The sequence below is a fragment of the Salmo salar genome, chromosome 26, assembly GCF_965601325.2.
Source record: "Salmo salar chromosome 26, fSalSal1, whole genome shotgun sequence".
NCBI lineage: Eukaryota > Metazoa > Chordata > Actinopteri > Salmoniformes > Salmonidae > Salmo > Salmo salar.
In genome coordinates this window covers 41,392,501-41,412,500 of record NC_138316.1, presented here as the reverse complement: position 1 = coordinate 41,412,500, position 20,000 = coordinate 41,392,501, and the positions used below count along the sequence as shown (strand labels likewise).

The 20,000-nt window shown below is 44.8% G+C and overlaps 1 protein-coding gene across 1 annotated transcript in view; it reads left to right on the top strand.

Annotated features, from left to right (window-relative positions):
- Window positions 1-20,000, top strand: part of myo9aa (myosin IXAa) — a 202,080-nt gene that overhangs the window by 132,186 nt on the left and 49,894 nt on the right. Inside the window, 5 exon segments of the mRNA XM_082969734.1 lie at window positions 938-1,079; window positions 2,438-2,633; window positions 5,520-5,639; window positions 7,748-7,823; window positions 18,219-18,356. Coding sequence (XP_082825860.1) covers window positions 938-1,079; window positions 2,438-2,633; window positions 5,520-5,639; window positions 7,748-7,823; window positions 18,219-18,356 — 672 coding nt within the window.

The following is a 20,000-nucleotide window of genomic DNA, read 5'->3' as shown; positions in this document are numbered from 1 at the left end:
GCTCGTGTCTCTGTGTTTCTGCTCGTGTCTCTGTGTTTCTGCTCGTGTCTCTGTGTTTCTGCTCGTGTCTCTGTGTTTCTGCTCGTGTCTCTGTGTTTCTCGCTCGTGTCTCTGTGTTCTGCTGCTGCTCGTGTTTCTGCTCGTGTCTCTGTGTTTCTGCTCGTGTCTCTGTGTTTCTGCTCGTGTCTCTGTGTTTCTGCTCGTGTCTCTGTGTTTCTGCTCGTGTCTCTGTGTTTCTGCTCGTGTCTCTGTGTTTCTGCTCGTGTCTCTGTGTTTCTGCTCGTGTTTCCGCTCGTGTCTCTGTGTTTCTGCTCGTGTCTCTGTGTTTCTGCTCGTGTTTCTGCTCGTGTCTCTGTGTTTCTGCTCGTGTCTCTGTGTTTCTGCTCGTGTCTCTGTGTTTCTGCTCGTGTCTCTGTGTTTCTGCTCGTGTCTCTGTGTTTCTGCTCGTGTCTCTGTGTTTCTGCTCGTGTCTCTGTGTTTCTGCTCGTGTCTCTGTGTTTCTGCTCGTGTCTCTGTGTTTCTGCTCGTGTCTCTGTGTTTCTGCTCGTGTCTCTGTGTTTCTGCTCGTGTCTCTGTGTTTCTGCTCGTGTTCTGCTCGTGTTTCTGTGTTTCTGCTCGTGTCTCTGTGTTTCTGCTCGTGTCTCTGTGTTTCTGCTCGTGTTTCTGCTCGTGTCTCTGTGTTTCTGCTCGTGTCTCTGTGTTTCTGCTCGTGTTTCTGCTCGTGTCTCTGTGTTTCTGCTCGTGTTTCTGCTCGTGTCTCTGTGTTTCTGCTCGTGTTTCTGCTCGTGTCTCTGTGTTTCTGCTCGTGTCTCTGTGTTTCTGCTCGTGTTTCTGCTCGTGTCTCTGTGTTTCTGCTCGTGTTTCTGCTCGTGTCTCTGTGTTTCTGCTCGTGTATGCATTATGATGACACCAACCCCCCCTGCCATCCTTGTCCCAGCTTCCCCCAGGCCTCTAACCAGACTCTGCTGGACAAGTTCAAGCGGCAGCATGAGGGCAATGGCTACATTGAGTTCCCTGCAGTCATGGAGCCCGCCTTCATCATCCGTCACTACGCCGGCAAGGTCAAATACGGGGTCAAGGTCAGTGTCTGACTGTCTGAGTCAACAAGAGCTTCATGTGTGTCATAGCGTCCTAGCTTAAATCATTCCATAGAGTGGAATGGAAATGTCTGTAGGACAAACTACTGTTTACTCTGGCAGGAATACTCCTGGAAAGGACCATGTGAAAAGAGAACATCGAGCCAGCATGGTTCAGGTTAGCACGGTGGTGTTAAGGTTATAGGGGTCACCTCATATCTCACTGGTAGTTTCTTTTATTGGGGGGGTTGTAGTTCTAGTCAGGCAAGATGTTTCATGCATTTGGTCATACAGTATGCTGTAGCTGACAGGCACACACACACACACACACACACACACCACACACACACACACACACACACACACACACAGTAATGGGCTGTGACGACTTACACATACCTGTACAGGATGATTTGTTAATCACTCTCTTGGCCCAGTTCCCTGCTGCAGAGTCCTATAACCCAGACCTCAGACTTGGCAACCAGTAATATGTCCCACATTGTGCATGTCTGGGCAGTCGTGTTTCACTAAACTTGTTTCTATGTCGTCTCCTGCGAACAACAAACGCTTCATTCTCTCTTGCACTCATTCAACCTGTTCATTTCCATGGGATTTACTATTGTTGTGTTTGGATAGAACGGAGTCCAAGTAATTTTTCATAGCTTGGTTGGAACCACATTGGCAATATATGAGGCATCAATCAATATAATTACCCTGCGGAGAGGAGCATTAAGAAAGGTTTTAATTAGTGGTGTTGCAATCCAGTTCAAACTGAGTCCATCCTCTATGACACGGCTTCTTTAGTGACATGGTTTTGGAAACCTCAGGAGTTCTGCCATACCATACAAGAAGCTGCCTACCTGTTCCAATGAAAGTCTCACTAGAGAGGAAATTAAAAGCTGAAAGATGTATTGAAGCTAAGCTGAGCTTATGTGTACGTTAAACTGAGGGTGAACTGAGTGCAATGCTTAGCTCTTCTTTCTCTCTCTCGCTCTTTCTCTCACACGCACACTCTCTCCCTTGTTCTCCCTCTCTCTTTCTCTCGCTCTCACGCACTCTCTTTTTTATCTGTCTCCCTCTCTCCTCTCTCTCACACGTGCACTCTCTCCCTTGTTCTCCCTCTCTCTTTCTCTCGCTCTCACGCACTCTTTTTTATCTGTCTCTCTCTCTCTCCTCTCTCTCACACGTACACTCTCTCCCTTGTTCTCCCTCTCTTTCACTCTCACGCACATTCTTTTTTTATCTGTCTCTCTCTCTCCTCTCTCTCACACGTACACTCTCTCCCTTGTTCTCTCTCTCACTCTCACGCACACTCCTTTTTTTTATCTCTGTCTCTATCACATTCATGTATCCCCACACAGGACTTCCGGGAGAAGAATACAGACCATATGCGTCCTGACATCGTGGCCCTACTGAAGAGCAGCAAAAACGCCTTCATCTGTGGCCTGATGGGCATTGACCCCCCAGCCACCTTCCGCTGGGCCGTCCTCAGAGCCTTTTTCAGAGCCATGGTGGCCTTCAGGGAGTCTGGGAAGAGACACGTACACAGGAAGACTGGTGAGTGTGCTGCACACTGAGTCCTTTTCCCCCGTTAGGCTCCTGGGTCCTTTTCCCCCGTTAGGCTCCTGGGTCCTTTTCCCCCTTTAGGCTCCTGGGTCCTTTTTCCCCCGTTAGGCTCCTGGGTCCTTTTTCCCCCGTTAGGCTCCTGGGTCCTTTTTCCCCCGTTAGGCTCCTGGGTCCTTTTTCCCCCGTTAGGCTCCTGGGTCCTTTTTCCCCCGTTAGGCTCCTGGGTCATTTTCCCCCGTTAGGCTCCTGGGTCATTTTCCCCCGTTAGGCTCCTGGGTCCTTTTCCCCCGTTAGGCTCCTGGGTCCTTTTCCCCCGTTAGGCTCCTGGGTCCTTTTTCCCCCGTTAGGCTCCTGGGTCCTTTTTCCCCCGTTAGGCTCCTGGGTCCTTTTCCCCCGTTAGGCTCCTGGGTCCTTTTTCCCCCGTTAGGCTCCTGGGTCCTTTTTCCCCCGTTAGGCTCCTGGGTCCTTTTTCCCCCGTTAGGCTCCTGGGTCCTTTTTCCCCCGTTAGGCTCCTGGGTCCTTTTTCCCCCGTTAGGCTCCTGGGTCCTTTTCCCCCGTTAGGCTCCTGGGTCCTTTTCCCCCGTTAGGCTCCTGGGTCCTTTTTCCCCCGTTAGGCTCCTTTTAAAGGGACATTTATATATTTTTTACTTCATATTCATCCTCTCCAGCACTACCCAAACATCAACATATGTGAAAATTGCATGTTTCCCCTCCTCTTAAAGAAATGTTTTTTGAGGGAGATGAGTGTTTCCAATGACATCATCATTGCTGTGCATCATCAGATTTTAACCAATTATGAGTAGGCATTGCCTACTAATTGGTTTGTTATTTTTAATCAAGCCTTAGTAGACAATTAGTAAGCACTTAGAACGCAATGCTTACTTAAAATTGGTTAAAATCATGATGCACACCAATGATGTCATTGGAGAAAAAAATATATTCTATATTATTTACTACAAAAACATAGAAACGCATCATTTTCACACATGGTGCTGTAGATGATGAAGTTGAAACATTTTAAAATGCCCCTTTAATTCAAGTACACCAGTCATAAGGCATACAGAAGTTATGTAGCTGTAAATTATGAGGTGTGTGTGTGTGCGCAGACCGCAGTGCAGCCAGGGCACAGGCTGTGTCCTATACCCTCCTCTGTTTGTATAGTGTAGTGCGTGTGCCTAGTGCTGGTAGTACTGTCCTGCATTCAATAGCTAGCTCTGTTAGCTTCTGCTCTATATGACTGTCTTCTGTCCGTCAACCCTTTAGTCTACAGCGGTGCCTTCTGTCCGTCAACCCTTTAGTCTACAGCGGTGCCTTCTGTCCGTCAATCCTTTAGTCTACAGCGGTGCCTTCTGTCCGTCAATCCTTTAGTCTACAGCGGTGCCTTCTGTCCGTCAATCCTTTAGTCTACAGCGGTGCCTTCTGTCCCTCAACCCTTTAGTCTACAGCGGTGCCTTCTGTCCCTCAACCCTTTAGTCTACAGCGGTGCCTTCTGTCCGTCAACCCTTTAGTCTACAGCGGTGCCTTCTGTCCCTCAACCCTTTAGTCTACAGCGGTGCCTTCTGTCCGTCAACCCTTTAGTCTACAGCGGTGCCTTCTGTCCCTCAACCCTTTAGTCTACAGCGGTGCCTTCTGTCCCTCAACCCTTTAGTCTACAGCGGTGCCTTCTGTCCGTCAACCCTTTAGTCTACAGCGGTGCCTTCTGTCCCTCAACCCTTTAGTCTACAGCGGTGCCTTCTGTCCCTCAACCCTTTAGTCTACAGCGGTGCCTTCTGTCCGTCAATCCTTTAGTCTACAGCGGTGCCTTCTGTCCGTCAATCCTTTAGTCTACAGCGGTGCCTTCTGTCCGTCAATCCTTTAGTCTACAGCGGTGCCTTCTGTCCGTCAATCCTTTAGTCTACAGCGGTGCCTTCTGTCCCTCAACCCTTTAGTCTACAGCGGTGCCTTCTGTCCCTCAACCCTTTAGTCTACAGCGGTGCCTTCTGTCCGTCAACCCTTTAGTCTACAGCGGTGCCTTCTGTCCCTCAACCCTTTAGTCTACAGCGGTGCCTTCTGTCCGTCAACCCTTTAGTCTACAGCGGTGCCTTCTGTCCCTCAACCCTTTAGTCTACAGCGGTGCCTTCTGTCCCTCAACCCTTTAGTCTACAGCGGTGCCTTCTGTCCGTCAACCCTTTAGTCTACAGCGGTGCCTTCTGTCCCTCAACCCTTTAGTCTACAGTGGTGCCTTCTGTCCCTCAATCCTTTAGTCTACAGTGCTGCTACCTCTTGTCTGCCTGCACTGAACATAGACACATTGACATTCTGATTCAGCCATATGAACTGTACACTCCTAGATAACCAACTATAGCCTTTTTGATTCTTAAATACACTTTGACATAGTGTAACTTCCATGCTGACAAAGCAGTAAAGACATTGATTCATTTCCTTATGTGTGAGCGTCAATACCAACTGCTGGGGCCCCATACCAATTGGCGGAAATGTGTGTCAAAAACCTGACTCAATGTTCAAATTCTTGATTACTCATTCAGAGATGTGCTCACACCAAATGTAAATGTAACACTGTCAAAGGGGACATGGAGTTTTGAATTTTAAAATGGATCACTGATGACATCATGATCTCCTAAAGCTGACGGCTTGTGAAGGAGGGGAAATAGCCTGCAGGTTAACTCTGTCACCGTCAAACTCACCCTCCTAGAACCACAACGCATCCCACCCCCTCCCCCAACTGCAGTTTGAATGGGGTGTATATCCTGTCTCCTGAACGTCTGGCAGGTATCTCTCCTAGTCTGCTGCTCTTCATTCTTCCTGCTGTCTAATCTGTCTTTTCTCTTTCTTTTTTTCTTTCTTTTTGTTTCCTTCTCTTTTTTTTTGCTTCCCAAGGGCATGATGCCGCTGCTCCCTGTGCAGTTTTGTGCAGTGTGGATAGTTTTAGCTTTCTGCATCACCCTGTGCATCAGAGAAGTTTAGAGATCCTGCAGAGGTGCAAAGAGGAGAAGTACAGTAAGACTGCATTTCCCACAATACCTCTCTCTCCTCACTTTCATGCAACTGTGAGGGGTAACCGTAGGGGTGAAGTAGACCAACAGCATCAGACCAGTTGAATTATAGCGTTCTTTAGATATCATTTTTGTGAGGGGGAACTAATTTAAAACCCCAAGATCTCTTGTTTACTCTTCATTAAAATCAGTAGTTTAGTTCCACAGCATTTGCCATCTACCTGTACGGTCTAGATATTTAGTAGGTGAACCTATAATGTTTCTATTCATCCTTCCATTAAATTAGATGCTTGTTGGTCTCCTCTCCCCCTCCCCCAATCTCTGCATGCACCTGTATGTGTCTTAACAGCCAGTCTTGCATGTGATCTAGTATGAGCCTATGCTAGTCCCCCCCTTCCACCTTCTCACTAACTCTGTGATTGTGGGGCGACCCAGCACTGAACGGTCCTGTTAGCATGGTGACAGGCACTCTAACCTCCTGTTTAATCCACGCTGTGGTCTGGGGTAAGACACAGTAACACCACTAGTCTCCACCATCACCACCACCATCACAGACACATGCAGTGTTGTCACCATGTTGCCCTGGTGGCCCTGGCCTGTTACCCTGACCTGGTACCTGCTCAGGGGCAGGGGGGCGTAGATCAGGGCTCATCTCACTGGTCCACCATGTCACTAGTCTGCACCCCCCCACAACTGAAATATAGAGAACATCTAGCCTATCAGAGGGCATGGTTGTGCTATTACCATATTGTTTGTTTATGCTTATCCTATTACCATATTCCAATCATCTCAGATCTACTTGAAGTGCCCACAGGTAGGGTCTAGGGGACGATCTGGACGGGTATGGTTTCCATGTAAGGGATGGGGGTTGGTTTGGAGGGGTTTCCACCCGTCCCTCCATCTCGCCCTCATGTAAATCTAACTAACCTATTCACACACAAACCAATAATATCCATCTTCAAGTGTTCTAGAAAAACACACAAGGTTTTTCAACGCCAAGTCCACACCAAGCACAGTTTTTAAGAGCTTGTAGCCAACTGTTTTTTCTTCTCTTGTTACCCTTCAACAGCGCCGGATATAGCAGAACTTACTGATGATACTGAACACCATATAGCATACAGCCTTGAACCAGTCTGAAATTAGTTGCTAGAATGTAGTTCACTTCAAATCACTTTCTCAGTGATGGGATGCTTTCTAGATGCTCTGTTTTCTCTCACTGTGTGTGATTGGCAGAGGTTTCACGACTTGAAGATGGAATGTTGGTGTATGGATTACATCATCTCCTCTGCCAGCTGTCATAAGCCAATCAGATTGAGGGAAACCTCACAGCTGCCAAAAACACAACCGTCACAGTTATTGAAAAATGCTTTCCTGACAAAACCGGTTTGTTTTCTCCAATTGGAGGCCAACAATATCTCACTCAAATAGGTGCTTCAGCTCTACAATGGTTCCTTTAAACATGATCCAGAAGCACCCATTGTTCTTTTTAAATGCAAAAATTCAGCTCAATTATATTTTGCATATTTGGATATTTGACCACAAAGTTATAGATTCTCCTCTCGATCTTCATGTATATCATCATCAAATTCTTCATAGAATACCATCTTCCGAGAAAAGAGATGTTTCTTGGAATATCAGGATGATTCATGAGTCATGGGTTTATATAAATATTTGGTTTCTGGGGAGTTAGAATTGTGGTTCTTAGTGTTGGACCTTCCCAATTATAAAAGGCATGTTTCCAATAACTGTCTTTAACAGTGTCCATACAGTGAACTAAAACCCTTGTTAATCATTAGTCCAAACTAAACTGAGTAACGCTTCCAAAATGGATCTTCCAGACTTCCATAATTCTCACAACCACGCTAACAGCAGACAAACTCACTGTTAACCTCCATTATTTTTAGCACCATATAACCCGATTTAAATCAGACATTTGGATACATGGAACTGTCATTATGACATCATTACAACCAGAAACAGCCCAGTTCTGTCCACTGAGTTAGAATTGGTACTGTCCTGGGGTCTAACATTGGTCTGGGTTTGGCCTGGTCCATCTTTGCGTGTCCTCTCACCTTGTTGTGTTCTCCTCCTTCCCTGTCTCTCCCGGCTCAGGTGTGGTCAGGAAGAGTCTACGAACACCGCTGTCGGACCTGCAGGGCAGCAACACGCTCAACGAGAAATCTCCACGGTAAGACCACCTGTGTACTGTACAGTGTATGCTGAGATATGTTGTCGCCTAGCGGTTAACAGCATTGGACCAGTAACCAAAAAATTGCTGGTTTGAATCCCCGAGCTGACTAGGTGAAAAATCTGTAGATATGCCCTTGAGCAAGGCACTTAACCATAATTACTCCTGTAAGTCGCTCTGGATAAGAGTGTTTGCTAAATTACTAAAATGTCAAATGTAGATGATTCTGTACTAAGGAGCGTCATTGCTGAACACACTCCAGAGATTATCTACACTCCAGAGTGTCCAGGGCAATGACGCTCCCCAGTACAGAAGAGGAGGGTTGTTTAATAATGACGCTCCCCAGTACAGAAGAGGAGGGTTGTTTAATAATGACGCTCCCCAGTACAGAAGAGGAGGGTTGTTTAATAATGACGCTCCCCAGTACAGAAGAGGAGGGTTGTTTAATAATGACGCTCCCCAGTACAGAAGAGGAGGGTTGTTTAATAATGACGCTCCCCAGTACAGAAGAGGAGGGTTGTTTAATAATGACGCTCCCTAGTACAGAAGAGGAGGGTTGTTTAATAATGACGCTCCCCAGTACAGAAGAGGAGGGTTGTTTAATAATGACGCTCCCCAGTACAGAAGAGGAGGGTTGTTTAATAATGACGCTCCCCAGTACAGAAGAGGAGGGTTGTTTAATAATGACGCTCCCCAGTACAGAAGAGGAGGGTTGTTTAATAATGACGCTCCCCAGTACAGAAGAGGAGGGTTGTTTAATAATGACGCTCCCCAGTACAGAAGAGGAGGGTTGTTTAATAATGACGCTCCCCAGTACAGAAGAGGAGGGTTGTTTAACCTCTCTAGGGTATGTGGGACGAAATCGTCCCACCTACTCAACAGCCAGTGGAATCCCGTGGCGCGATATTCAAATACCTTAGAAATGCTATTACTTCAATTTCTCAAACATATGACTATTTTACACCATTTTAAAGACAAGACTCTCATTAATCTAACCCCACTGTCCGATTTCAAAAAGGCTTTACAACGAAAGCAAAACATTAGATTATGTCAGCAGAGTACCCAGCCAGAAATAATCAGACACCCATTTTTCAAGCTAGCATATAATGTCACATAAACCCAAACCACAGCTAAATGCAGCACTAACCTTTTGATGATCTTCATCAGATGACACACCTAGGACATTATGTTATACAATACATGCATGTTTTGTTCAATCAAGTTCATATTTATATCAAAAAACAGCTTTTTACATTAGCATGTGACGTTCAGAACTAGCATACCCACCGCAAACTTCCGGTGAATTTACTAAATTACTCACGATAAACGTTCACAAAAAACATAACAATTATTTTAAGAATTATAGATACAGAACTCCTTTATGCAATCGCTATGTCCGATTTTAAAATAGCTTTTCGGCAAAAGTACATTTTTGCAATATTCTGAGTAGATAGCTCGCCATCACGGGCTAGCTATTTTGACACCCACCAAGTTTGGCACTCACCAAACTCAGATTTATTATAAGAAAAATGTTATTACCTTTGCTGTTCTTCGTCAGAATGCACTCCCAGGACTTCTACTTCAATAACAAATGTTGGTTTGGTTCAAAATAATCCATGGTTATGTTCAAATATCCTCTGTTTTGTTCGTGCATTCAAGACACTATCCGAAGGGTAACGAAGGGTGACGCGCCCGGCGCGTATCGTGACAAAAAATGTATAAATATTCCATTACCGTACTTCGAAGCATGTCAACCGCTGTTTAAAATCAATTTTTATGCGATTTTTCTCGTAAAAAAGCGATAATATTCCGACCGGGAAACCCTGTTTTCGTTCAAAGACTGAAAATCTAAAATGGACTCTTCACGTGCACGCACGCCCCCGTCTCATTGTTCCCAGATCGACCACTATCCAAATGCGCTACTGTTTTTCAGCCATGGCCTGCAAAGTCATCATTCAACGTTCTGCCGCCTTCTGAGAGCCTATGGGAGCCGTAGGAAGTGTCACGTTACAGCAGAGATCCTCAGTTTTCAATAAAGAGAGTGTAGAAGGCCAAGAAATGGTCAGAGGGCACTTCCTGTTTGGAATCTTCAGGTTTTTGCCTGCCATATGAGTTCTGTTATACTCACAGACACCATTCAAACAGTTTTAGAAACTTTAGGGTGTTTTCTATCCAAATCAAACAATTATATGCATATTCTAGTTTCTGGGCAGTAGTAATAACCAGATTAAATCGGGTACGTTTTTTATCCGGCCGTGCAAATACTGCCCCCTACCCTAGAGAGGTTAATAATGACGCTCCCCAGTACAGAAGAGGAGGGTTGTTTAATAATGACGCTCCCCAGTACAGAAGAGGAGGGTTGTTTAACCTCTATGGGCTAGGTGGGACGCAAGCGTCCCACCCGTGGTGCACTCCATCAACAGCAGGTGCATTTCAAGAGCGGCAAATTTGAATCCAAATAAATGTCAAAATTCGAATTTTTCAAACATACAACTATTTTACACCCTTTGAAAGATAAACATCTCCTTAATCTAACCATGTTTTACGATTTCAAAAAGGTTTTACGGCGAAAGCATAAATTTAGAGTATGTTAGGACAGTACATTTACAAGAGTTGTGTGTAATGTTTTGTCAATTCAAAGACAGGGTCACCAAAACCATAAAACCAGCTAAAATGATGCACTAACCTTTTACAATCTCCATCAGATGACACTCCTAGGACATTATGTTAGACAATGCATGCATTTTTAGTTCTATCAAGTTCATATTTGTATCCAAAAACAGCATTTTACTATGGCATTGATGTTGAGGAAATCGTTTCCCTCCAATAACCGGCAGTCAAGTCAGCACCACAAATTAAATAATTAAAATTAGAAAACATTGGTAAAATATTATATTGTCATTTAAAGAATTATAGATTTACATCTCTTGAACGCAATCAACTTGCCAGATTTAAAAATAACCTTACTGGGAAATCACACTTTGCAATAATCTGAGCACTGCGCCCAGAAAAATGCGCGTTGCGATACAGACTAGCCGTCATGTTGGGGAAATCTAAAATCGAAAATACTATGTAAATAATCCATTACCTTTGATTCTCTTCATCAGATGTCACTTCCAGGTATCACAGGTCCATAACGAATGTAGTTTTGTTCAAAAAAGCTCATCATTTATGTCCAAAAATCTCCGTCTTGTTAGCACATGATCTAAGCCCGCCGGACTTCACTTCATGAACGAGGGGAAAAAATATATTTACGTTCGTTCAAACATGTCAAACGTTGTATAGCATAAATCATTAGGGCCTTTTTTAACCAGAACATGAATAATATTCAAGGTGGACGAATGCATTCTCTTTTATAACGTATTGGAACGAGGGTACCCAACATGAACTCGCGCGCCAGGTGTCTAATGGGCCATCATCGTTCCATGGCTCTTGTTCGGTCAGATCTCCCTCCAGAAGACTCAAAACACTTTGTAAAGGCTGGTGACATCTAGTGGAAGCAATAGGAAGTGCCAAAATATTCCTCAGCCCCTGTGTTTTTCAATGGCATAGGTTTAAAGGTAATACAACACACCAGGTATCCACTTCCTGTCAGAAAATGTCTCAGGGTTTTGCCTGCCAAATGAGTTCTGTTATACTCACAGACACCATTCAAACAGTTTTAGAAACTTTAGGGTGTTTTCTATCCATATATAATAAGTATATGCATATTCTAGTTACTGGGTAGGATTAGTAACCAGATTAAATCGGGTACATTTTTTTATCCAGCCGTGCAAATACTGCCCACTAGCCCTAACAGGTTAATAATGACGCTCCCCAGTACAGAAGAGGAGGGTTGTTTAATAATGACGCTCCCCAGTACAGAAGAGGAGGGTTGTTTAATAATGACGCTCCCCAGTACAGAAGAGGAGGGTTGTTTAACCTCTCTAGGGTATGTGGGACGAAATCGTCCCACCTACTCAACAGCCAGTGGAATCCCGTGGCGCGATATTCAAATACCTTAGAAATGCTATTACTTCAATTTCTCAAACATATGACTATTTTACACCATTTTAAAGACAAGACTCTCGTTAATCTAACCCCACTGTCCAATTTCAAAAAGGCTTTACAACGAAAGCAAAACATTAGATTATGTCAGCAGAGTACCCAGCCAGAAATAATCAGACACCCATTTTTCAAGCTAGCATATAATGTCACATAAACCCAAACCACAGCTAAATGCAGCACTAACCTTTTGATGATCTTCATCAGATGACACTCCTAGGACATTATGTTATACAATACATGCATGTTTCGTTCAATCAAGTTCATATTTATATCAAAAACCAGCTTTTTACATTAGCATGTGACGTTCAGAACTAGCATACCCACCGCAAACTTCCGGTGAATTTACTAAATTACTCACGATAAACGTTCACAAAAAACATAACAATTATTTTAAGAATTATAGATACAGAACTCCTTTATGCAATCGCTATGTCCGATTTTAAAATAGCTTTTCGGCAAAAGTATATTTTTGCAATATTCTGAGTAGATAGCTCGCCATCACGGGCTAGCTATTTTGACACCCACCAAGTTTGGCACTCACCAAACTCAGATTTACTATAAGAAAAATGTTATTACCTTTGCTGTTCTTCGTCAGAATGCACTCCCAGGACTTCTACTTCAATAACAAATGTTGGTTTGGTTCAAAATAATCCATGGTTATGTTCAAATATCCTCTGTTTTGTTCGTGCATTCAAGACACTATCCGAAGGGTAACGAAGGGTGACGCGCCCGGCGCGTATCGTGACAAAAAATGTATAAATATTCCATTACCGTACTTCGAAGCATGTCAACCGCTGTTTAAAATCAATTTTTATGCGATTTTTCTCGTAAAAAAGCGATAATATTCCGACCGGGAAACCCTGTTTTCGTTCAAAGACTGAAAATCTAAAATGGACTCTTCGCGTGCACGCGTGCCCCCGTCTCATTGTTCTCAGATCGACCACTATCCAAATGCGCTACTGTTTTTCAGCCATGGCCTGCAAAGTCATCATTCAACGTTCTGCCGCCTTCTGAGAGCCTATGGGAGCCGTAGGAAGTGTCACGTTACAGCAGAGATCCTCAGTTTTCAATAAAGAGAGTGTAGAAGGCCAAGAAATGGTCAGAGAGGGCACTTCCTGTTTGGAATCTTCAGGTTTTTGCCTGCCATATGTGTTCTGTTATACTCACAGACACCATTCAAACAGTTTTAGAAACTTTAGGGTGTTTTCTATCCAAATCAAACAATTATATGCATATTCTAGTTTCTGGGCAGTAGTAATAACCAGATTAAATCGGGTACGTTTTTTATCCGGCCGTGCAAATACTGCCCCCTACCCTAGAGAGGTTAATAATGACGCTCCCCAGTACAGAAGAGGAGGGTTGTTTAATAATGACGCTCCCCAGTACAGAAGAGGAGGGTTGTTTAATAATGACGCTCCCCAGTACAGAAGAGGGTTGTTTAATAATGACGCTCCCCAGTACAGAAGAGGGTTGTTTAATAATGACGCTCCCCAATACAGAAGAGGAGGGTTGTTTAATAATGACGCTCCCCAGTACAGAAGAGGGTTGTTTAATAATGACGCTCCCCAGTACAGAAGAGGATGGTTGTTTAATAATGACGCTCCCCAGTACAGAAGAGGAGGGTTGTTTAATAATGACGCTCCCCAGTACAGAAGAGGAGGGTTGTTTAATAATGACGCTCCCCAGTACAGAAGAGGAGGGTTGTTTAATAATGACGCTCCCCAGTACAGAAGAGGAGGGTTGTTTAATAATGACGCTCCCCAGTACAGAAGAGGAGGGTTGTTTAATAATGACGCTCCCCAGTACCGAAGAGGAGGGTTGTTTAATAATGACGCTCCCCAGTACAGAAGAGGAGGGTTGTTTAATAATGACGCTCCCCAGTACAGAAGAGGGTTGTTTAATAATGACGCTCCCCAGTACAGAAGAGGGTTGTTTAATAATGACGCTCCCCAGTACAGAAGAGGGTTGTTTAATAATGACGCTCCCCAGTACAGAAGAGGGTTGTTTAATAATGACGCTCCCCAGTACAGAAGAGGAGGGTTGTTTAATAATGACGCTCCCCAGTACAGAAGAGGAGGGTTGTTTAATAATGACGCTCCCCAGTACAGAAGAGGAGGGTTGTTTAATAATGACGCTCCCCAGTACAGAAGAGGAGGGTTGTTTAATAATGACGCTCCCCAGTACAGAAGAGGGTTGTTTAATAATGACGCTCCCCAGTATCGAAGAGGAGGGTTGTTTAATAATGACGCTCCCCAGTACAGAAGAGGAGGGTTGTTTAATAATGACGCTCCCCAGTACAGAAGAGGAGGGTTGTTTAATAATGACGCTCCCCAGTACAGAAGAGGAGGGTTGTTTAATAATGACGCTCCCTAGTACAGAAGAGGGTTGTTTAATAATGACTCTCCCCAGTACAGAAGAGGGTTGTTTAATAATGACGCTCCCCAGTACAGAAGAGGAGGGTTGTTTAATAATGACGCTCCCTAGTACAGAAGAGGGTTGTTCAGCAATGGGTTGGAGAAAAGTCTGACACAGCTTTAAAATAATGAATAAGGATTGTGCACTGACTCACATAACGCCTTCCACTGCCCCTAGAGCCCCATACCCCCTAATTAACCCCATAGCATGACATTACTGCCCCCTAGAGCCCCATACCCCCTAATTAACCCCATAGCATGATATTACTGCCCCCTAGAGCCCCATACCCCCTAATTAACCCCATAGCATGACATTACTGCCCCCTAGAGCTACATACCCCCTAATTAACCCCATAGCATGACATTACTGCCCCCTAGAGCCCCATACCCCCTAATTAACCCCATAGCATGACATTACTGCCCCTTAGAGCTACATACCTCCTAATTAACCCCAACGCATGACATTACTGCCCCCCATACCCCCTAATTAACCCCAACGCATGACATTACTGCCCCCTAGAGCCCCCTACTCCCTAATTAACCCCATAGCATGCAATTACTGCCTCCTAGAGCCCCATACCCCCTAATTAACCCCATAGCATGACATTACTGCCCCCTAGAGCCCCATACCCCCTAATTAACCCCATAGCATGACATTACTGCCCCCTAGAGCCACATACCCCCTAATTAACCCCATAGCATGACATTACTGCCCCCTAGAGCCCCATACCCCCTAATTAACCCCATAGCATGACATTACTGCCCCCTAGAGCCACATACCCCCTAATTAACCCCATAGCATGACATTACTGCCCCCTAGAGCCACATACCCCCTAATTAACCCCATAGCATGACATTACTGCCCCCTAGAGCCACATACCCCCTAATTAACCCCATAGCATGACATTACTGCCTCGTAGAGCTACATACCCCCTAATTAACCCCATAGCATGACATTACTGCCTCCTAGAGCCCCATACCCCCTAATTAACCCCATAGCATGACATTACTGCCCCCCATACCCCCTAATTAACCCCATAGCATGACATTACTGCCCCCTAGAGCCCCATACCCCCTAATTAACCCCATAGCATGACATTACTGCCCGCAAGAGCCACATACCCCCTAATTAACCCCAACGCATGACATTACTGCCCCCTAGAGCCCCCTACTCCCTAATTAACCCCATAGCATGACATTACTGCCCCCTAGAGCCCCATACCCCCTAATTAACCCCATAGCATGACATTACTGCCCCTTAGAGCTACATACCTCCTAATTAACCCCAACGCATGACATTACTGCCCCCCATACCCCCTAATTAACCCCAACGCATGACATTACTGCCCCCTAGAGCCCCCTACTCCCTAATTAACCCCATAGCATGCAATTACTGCCTCCTAGAGCCCCATACCCCCTAATTAACCCCATAGCATGACATTACTGCCCCTAGAGCCACATACCCCCTAATTAACCCCATAGCATGACATTACTGCCCCCTAGAGCCCCATACCCCCTAATTAACCCCATAGCATGACATTACTGCCTCCTAGAGCCCCATACCCCCTAATTAACCCCATAGCATGACATTACTGCCCCCCATACCCCCTAATTAACCCCATAGCATGACATTACTGCCCCCTAGAGCCCCATACCCCCTAATTAACCTCTTGGGGCTAGGTGGGACGCTAGCGTGCCACCTGTGGTGCACTCCATCAACAGCAGGTGCATTTCAAGAGCGGCAAATTTGAATCCAAATAAATGTCAAAATTCAAATTTTTCAAAAATACAACTATGTTACACCATTTGAAAGATAAACATCTCCTTAATCTAACCACGTTTTACGATTTCAAAAAGGTTTTACGGCGAAAGCATAAATTTAGAGTATGTTAGGACAGTACATTTACAAGAGTTGTGTGTAATGTTTTGTCAAGTCAAAGACAGGGTCACCAAAACCATAAAACCAGCTAAAATGATACACTAACCTTTTACAATCTCCATCAGATGACACTCCTAGGACATTATGTTAGACAATGCATGCATTTTTAGTTCTATCAAGTTCATATTTATATACAAAAACAGCGTTTTACTATGGCATTGATGTTGAGGAAATCGTTTCCCTCCAATAACCGGCAGTCAAGTCAGCGTCACAAATTAAATAATTAAAATTAGAAAACATTGGTAAAATATTATATTGTCATTTAAAGAATTATAGATTTACATCTTTTGAACGCAATCAACTTGCCAGATTTAAAAATAACCTTACTGGGAAATCACACTTTGCAATAATCTGAGCACTGTGCCCAGAAAAATACGCGTTGCGATACAGACTAGACGTCATGTTGGGGAGATCTAAAATCGAAAATACTATGTAAATAATCCATTACCTTTGATTCTCTTCATCAGATGTCACTTCCAGGTATCACAGGTCCATAACGAATGTAGTTTTGTTCAAAAAAGCTCATAATTTATGTCCAAAAATCTCCGTCTCGTTAGCACATGATGTAAGCCAGCCGGACTTCTCGTCATGAACGAGGGGAAAAAATATATTTCCGTTCGTTCAAACATGTCAAACGTTGTATAGCATAAATCATTAGGGCCTTTTTTAACCAGAACATGAATAATATTCAAGGTGGACGAATGCATAGCCTTTTATAACGTATTGGAACGAGGGTACCCAACATGAAGTAGCGCGCCAGGTGTCTAATGGGACATCACCGTTCCATGGCTCTTGTTCGGTCAGATCTCCCTCCAGAAGACTCAAAACACTTTGTAAAGGCTGGTGACATCTAGTGGAAGCAATAGGAAGTGCCAAAATATTCCTAAACCCCTGTGTTTTTCAATGGGATAGGTTTAAAATCAATACAACACATCAGGTATCCACTTCCTGTCAGAAAATGTCTCAGGGTTTTGCCTGCCAAATGAGTTCTGTTATACTCACAGACACCATTCAAACAGTTTTGGAAACTTTAGAGTGTTTTCTATCCATATATAATAAGTATATGCATATTCTAGTTACTGGGTAGGATTAGTAACCAGATTAAATCGGGTACATTTTTTTTATCCAGACGTGCAAATGCTGCCCCCTAGACCCAACAGGTTAACCCCATAGCATGACATTACTGCCATGATGGATGGCCTTCTCCTCCCTGGCTGCTGGGATGGATTACTGGGTGGAACCCATGATGGATGGCCTTCTCCTCCCTGGCTGCTGGGATGGATTACTGAGTGGAATCCATGATGGATGGCCTTCTCCTCCCTGGCTGCTGGGATGGATTACTGAGTGGAATCCATGATGGATGTCCTTCTACTCTCCAGCCCTGATGGCTTGCTGGGTGGAATCCATGATGGATCTCCTTCTCTCCAGCCCTGATGGCTTGCCGGGTGGAATCCATGATGGATCTCCTTCTCTCCAGCCCTGATGGCTTGCCGGGTAGAATCCATGATGGATATCCTTCTCTCCAGCCCTGATGGCTTGCTGGGTGGAATCCATGATGGATCTCCTTCTCCTCCCCAGTCCTGATGCAGTATTCTACCAGTGGTTACTCAGGAGTGTCTTTCTCTCTCCTGACTCCTCCCCTCAGGGCTTAAGGGGTTTGGTGTTAGGGGTTTTGGTGTTAGGGGTTGACCGTTAACCGACCCGAGCCACTGTGTTGATAGGAAAACGTGCTGTTTGTTCAGGTGCTTGGCTAGGATGACCAGGGTTTACCTTGAGGCCTGAGGCTTTACACTGCAGAACCTAGGTCTAGGATAGCATATCCCATTTGTAGTGGTGCTTAATATGTCTACAGGACATGAAATACAGTCAATGTTGGTCAATAATTTTCTTATTTAAGCTTTTTCCTAGCTCTTTCCAAGTTGTCCAGCTAAAATGAAATCTCTATTTTCTCAAGGCATATTTTTAACTGTGGATCATTTGAAACTTCCTAACCAGGGATGGTGTGGGCTGGAATGGGCGTGGTGGGCGGCAGGGCCGCCTGTCATCCAGCGGGTCCAACACAGAAGAGGACGGAGGAATTTTTGTCAATTCCACCAGCAGCAAGCTCCTGGAGAGAGCCCACGGCATCCTCATGTGAGTGACTCAACATCTTAGTTTAACACCAGTCACCCACCCACCACCACCACTCCTTAAGTTACTGTCAGGACTGACTGTTTCTGTCTCAAACCTCCTACACCACTCCTTAAGTTACTGTCAGAACTGACTGTTTCTGTCTCAAACCCCCTACACCACTCCTTAAGTTACTGTCAGGACTGACTGTTTCTGTCTCAAACCTCCTACACCACTCCTTAAGTTACTGTCAGGACTGACTGTTTCTGTCTCAAACCTCCTACACCACTCCTTAAGTTACTGTCAGAACTGACTGTTTCTGTCTCAAACCCCCTACACCACTCCTTAAGTTACTGTCAGGACTGACTGTTTCTGTCTCAAACCTCCTACACCACTCCTTAAGTTACTGTCAGGACTGACTGTTTCTGTCTCAAACCCCCTACACCACTCCTTAAGTTACTGTCAGGACTGACTGTTTCTGTCTCAAACCTCCTACACCACTCCTTAAGTTACTGTCAGGACTGACTGTTTCTGTCTCAAACCTCCTACACCACACCTTAAGTTACTGTCAGGACTGACTGTTTCTGTCTCAAACCTCCTACACCACTCCTTAAGTTACTGTCAGGACTGACTGTTTCTGTCTCAAACCCCCTACACCACTCCTTAAGTTACTGTCAGAACTGACTGTTTCTGTCTCAAACCTCCTACACCACTCCTTAAGTTACTGTCAGGACTGACTGTTTCTGTCTCAAACCTCCTACACCACTCCTTAAGTTACTGTCAGGACTGACTGTTTCTGTCTCAAACCTCCTACACCACTCCTTAAGTTACTGTCAGGACTGACTGTTTCTGTCTCAAACCTCCTACACCACTCCTTAAGTTACTGTCAGAACTGACTGTTTCTGTCTCAAACCTCCTACACCACTCCTTAAGTTACTGTCAGGACTGACTGTTTCTGTCTCAAACCCCCTACACCACTCCTTAAGTTACTGTCAGAACTGACTGTTTCTGTCTCAAACCTCCTACACCACTCCTTAAGTTACTGTCAGGACTGACTGTTTCTCTCTCAAACCTCCTACACCACTCCTTAAGTTACTGTCAGGACTGACTGTTTCTGTCTCAAACCCCCTACACCACTCCTTAAGTTACTGTCAGGACTGACTGTTTCTGTCTCAAACCTCCTACACCACTCCTTAAGTTACTGTCAGAACTGACTGTTTCTGTCTCAAACCTCCTACACCACTCCTTAAGTTACTGTCAGGACTGACTGTTTCTCTCTCAAACCTCCTACACCACTCCTTAAGTTACTGTCAGGACTGACTGTTTCTGTCTCAAACCTCCTACACCACTCCTTAAGTTACTGTCAGGACTGACTGTTTCTGTCTCAAACCTCCTACACCACTCCTTAAGTTACTGTCAGGACTGACTGTTTCTGTCTCAAACCCCCTACACCACTCCTTAAGTTACTGTCAGGACTGACTGTTTCTGTCTCAAACCTCCTACACCACTCCTTAAGTTACTGTCAGGACTGACTGTTTCTCTCTCAAACCTCCTACACCACTCCTTAAGTTACTGTCAGGACTGACTGTTTCTGTCTCAAACCCCCTACACCACTCCTTAAGTTACTGTCAGAACTGACTGTTTCTGTCTCAAACCCCCTACACCACT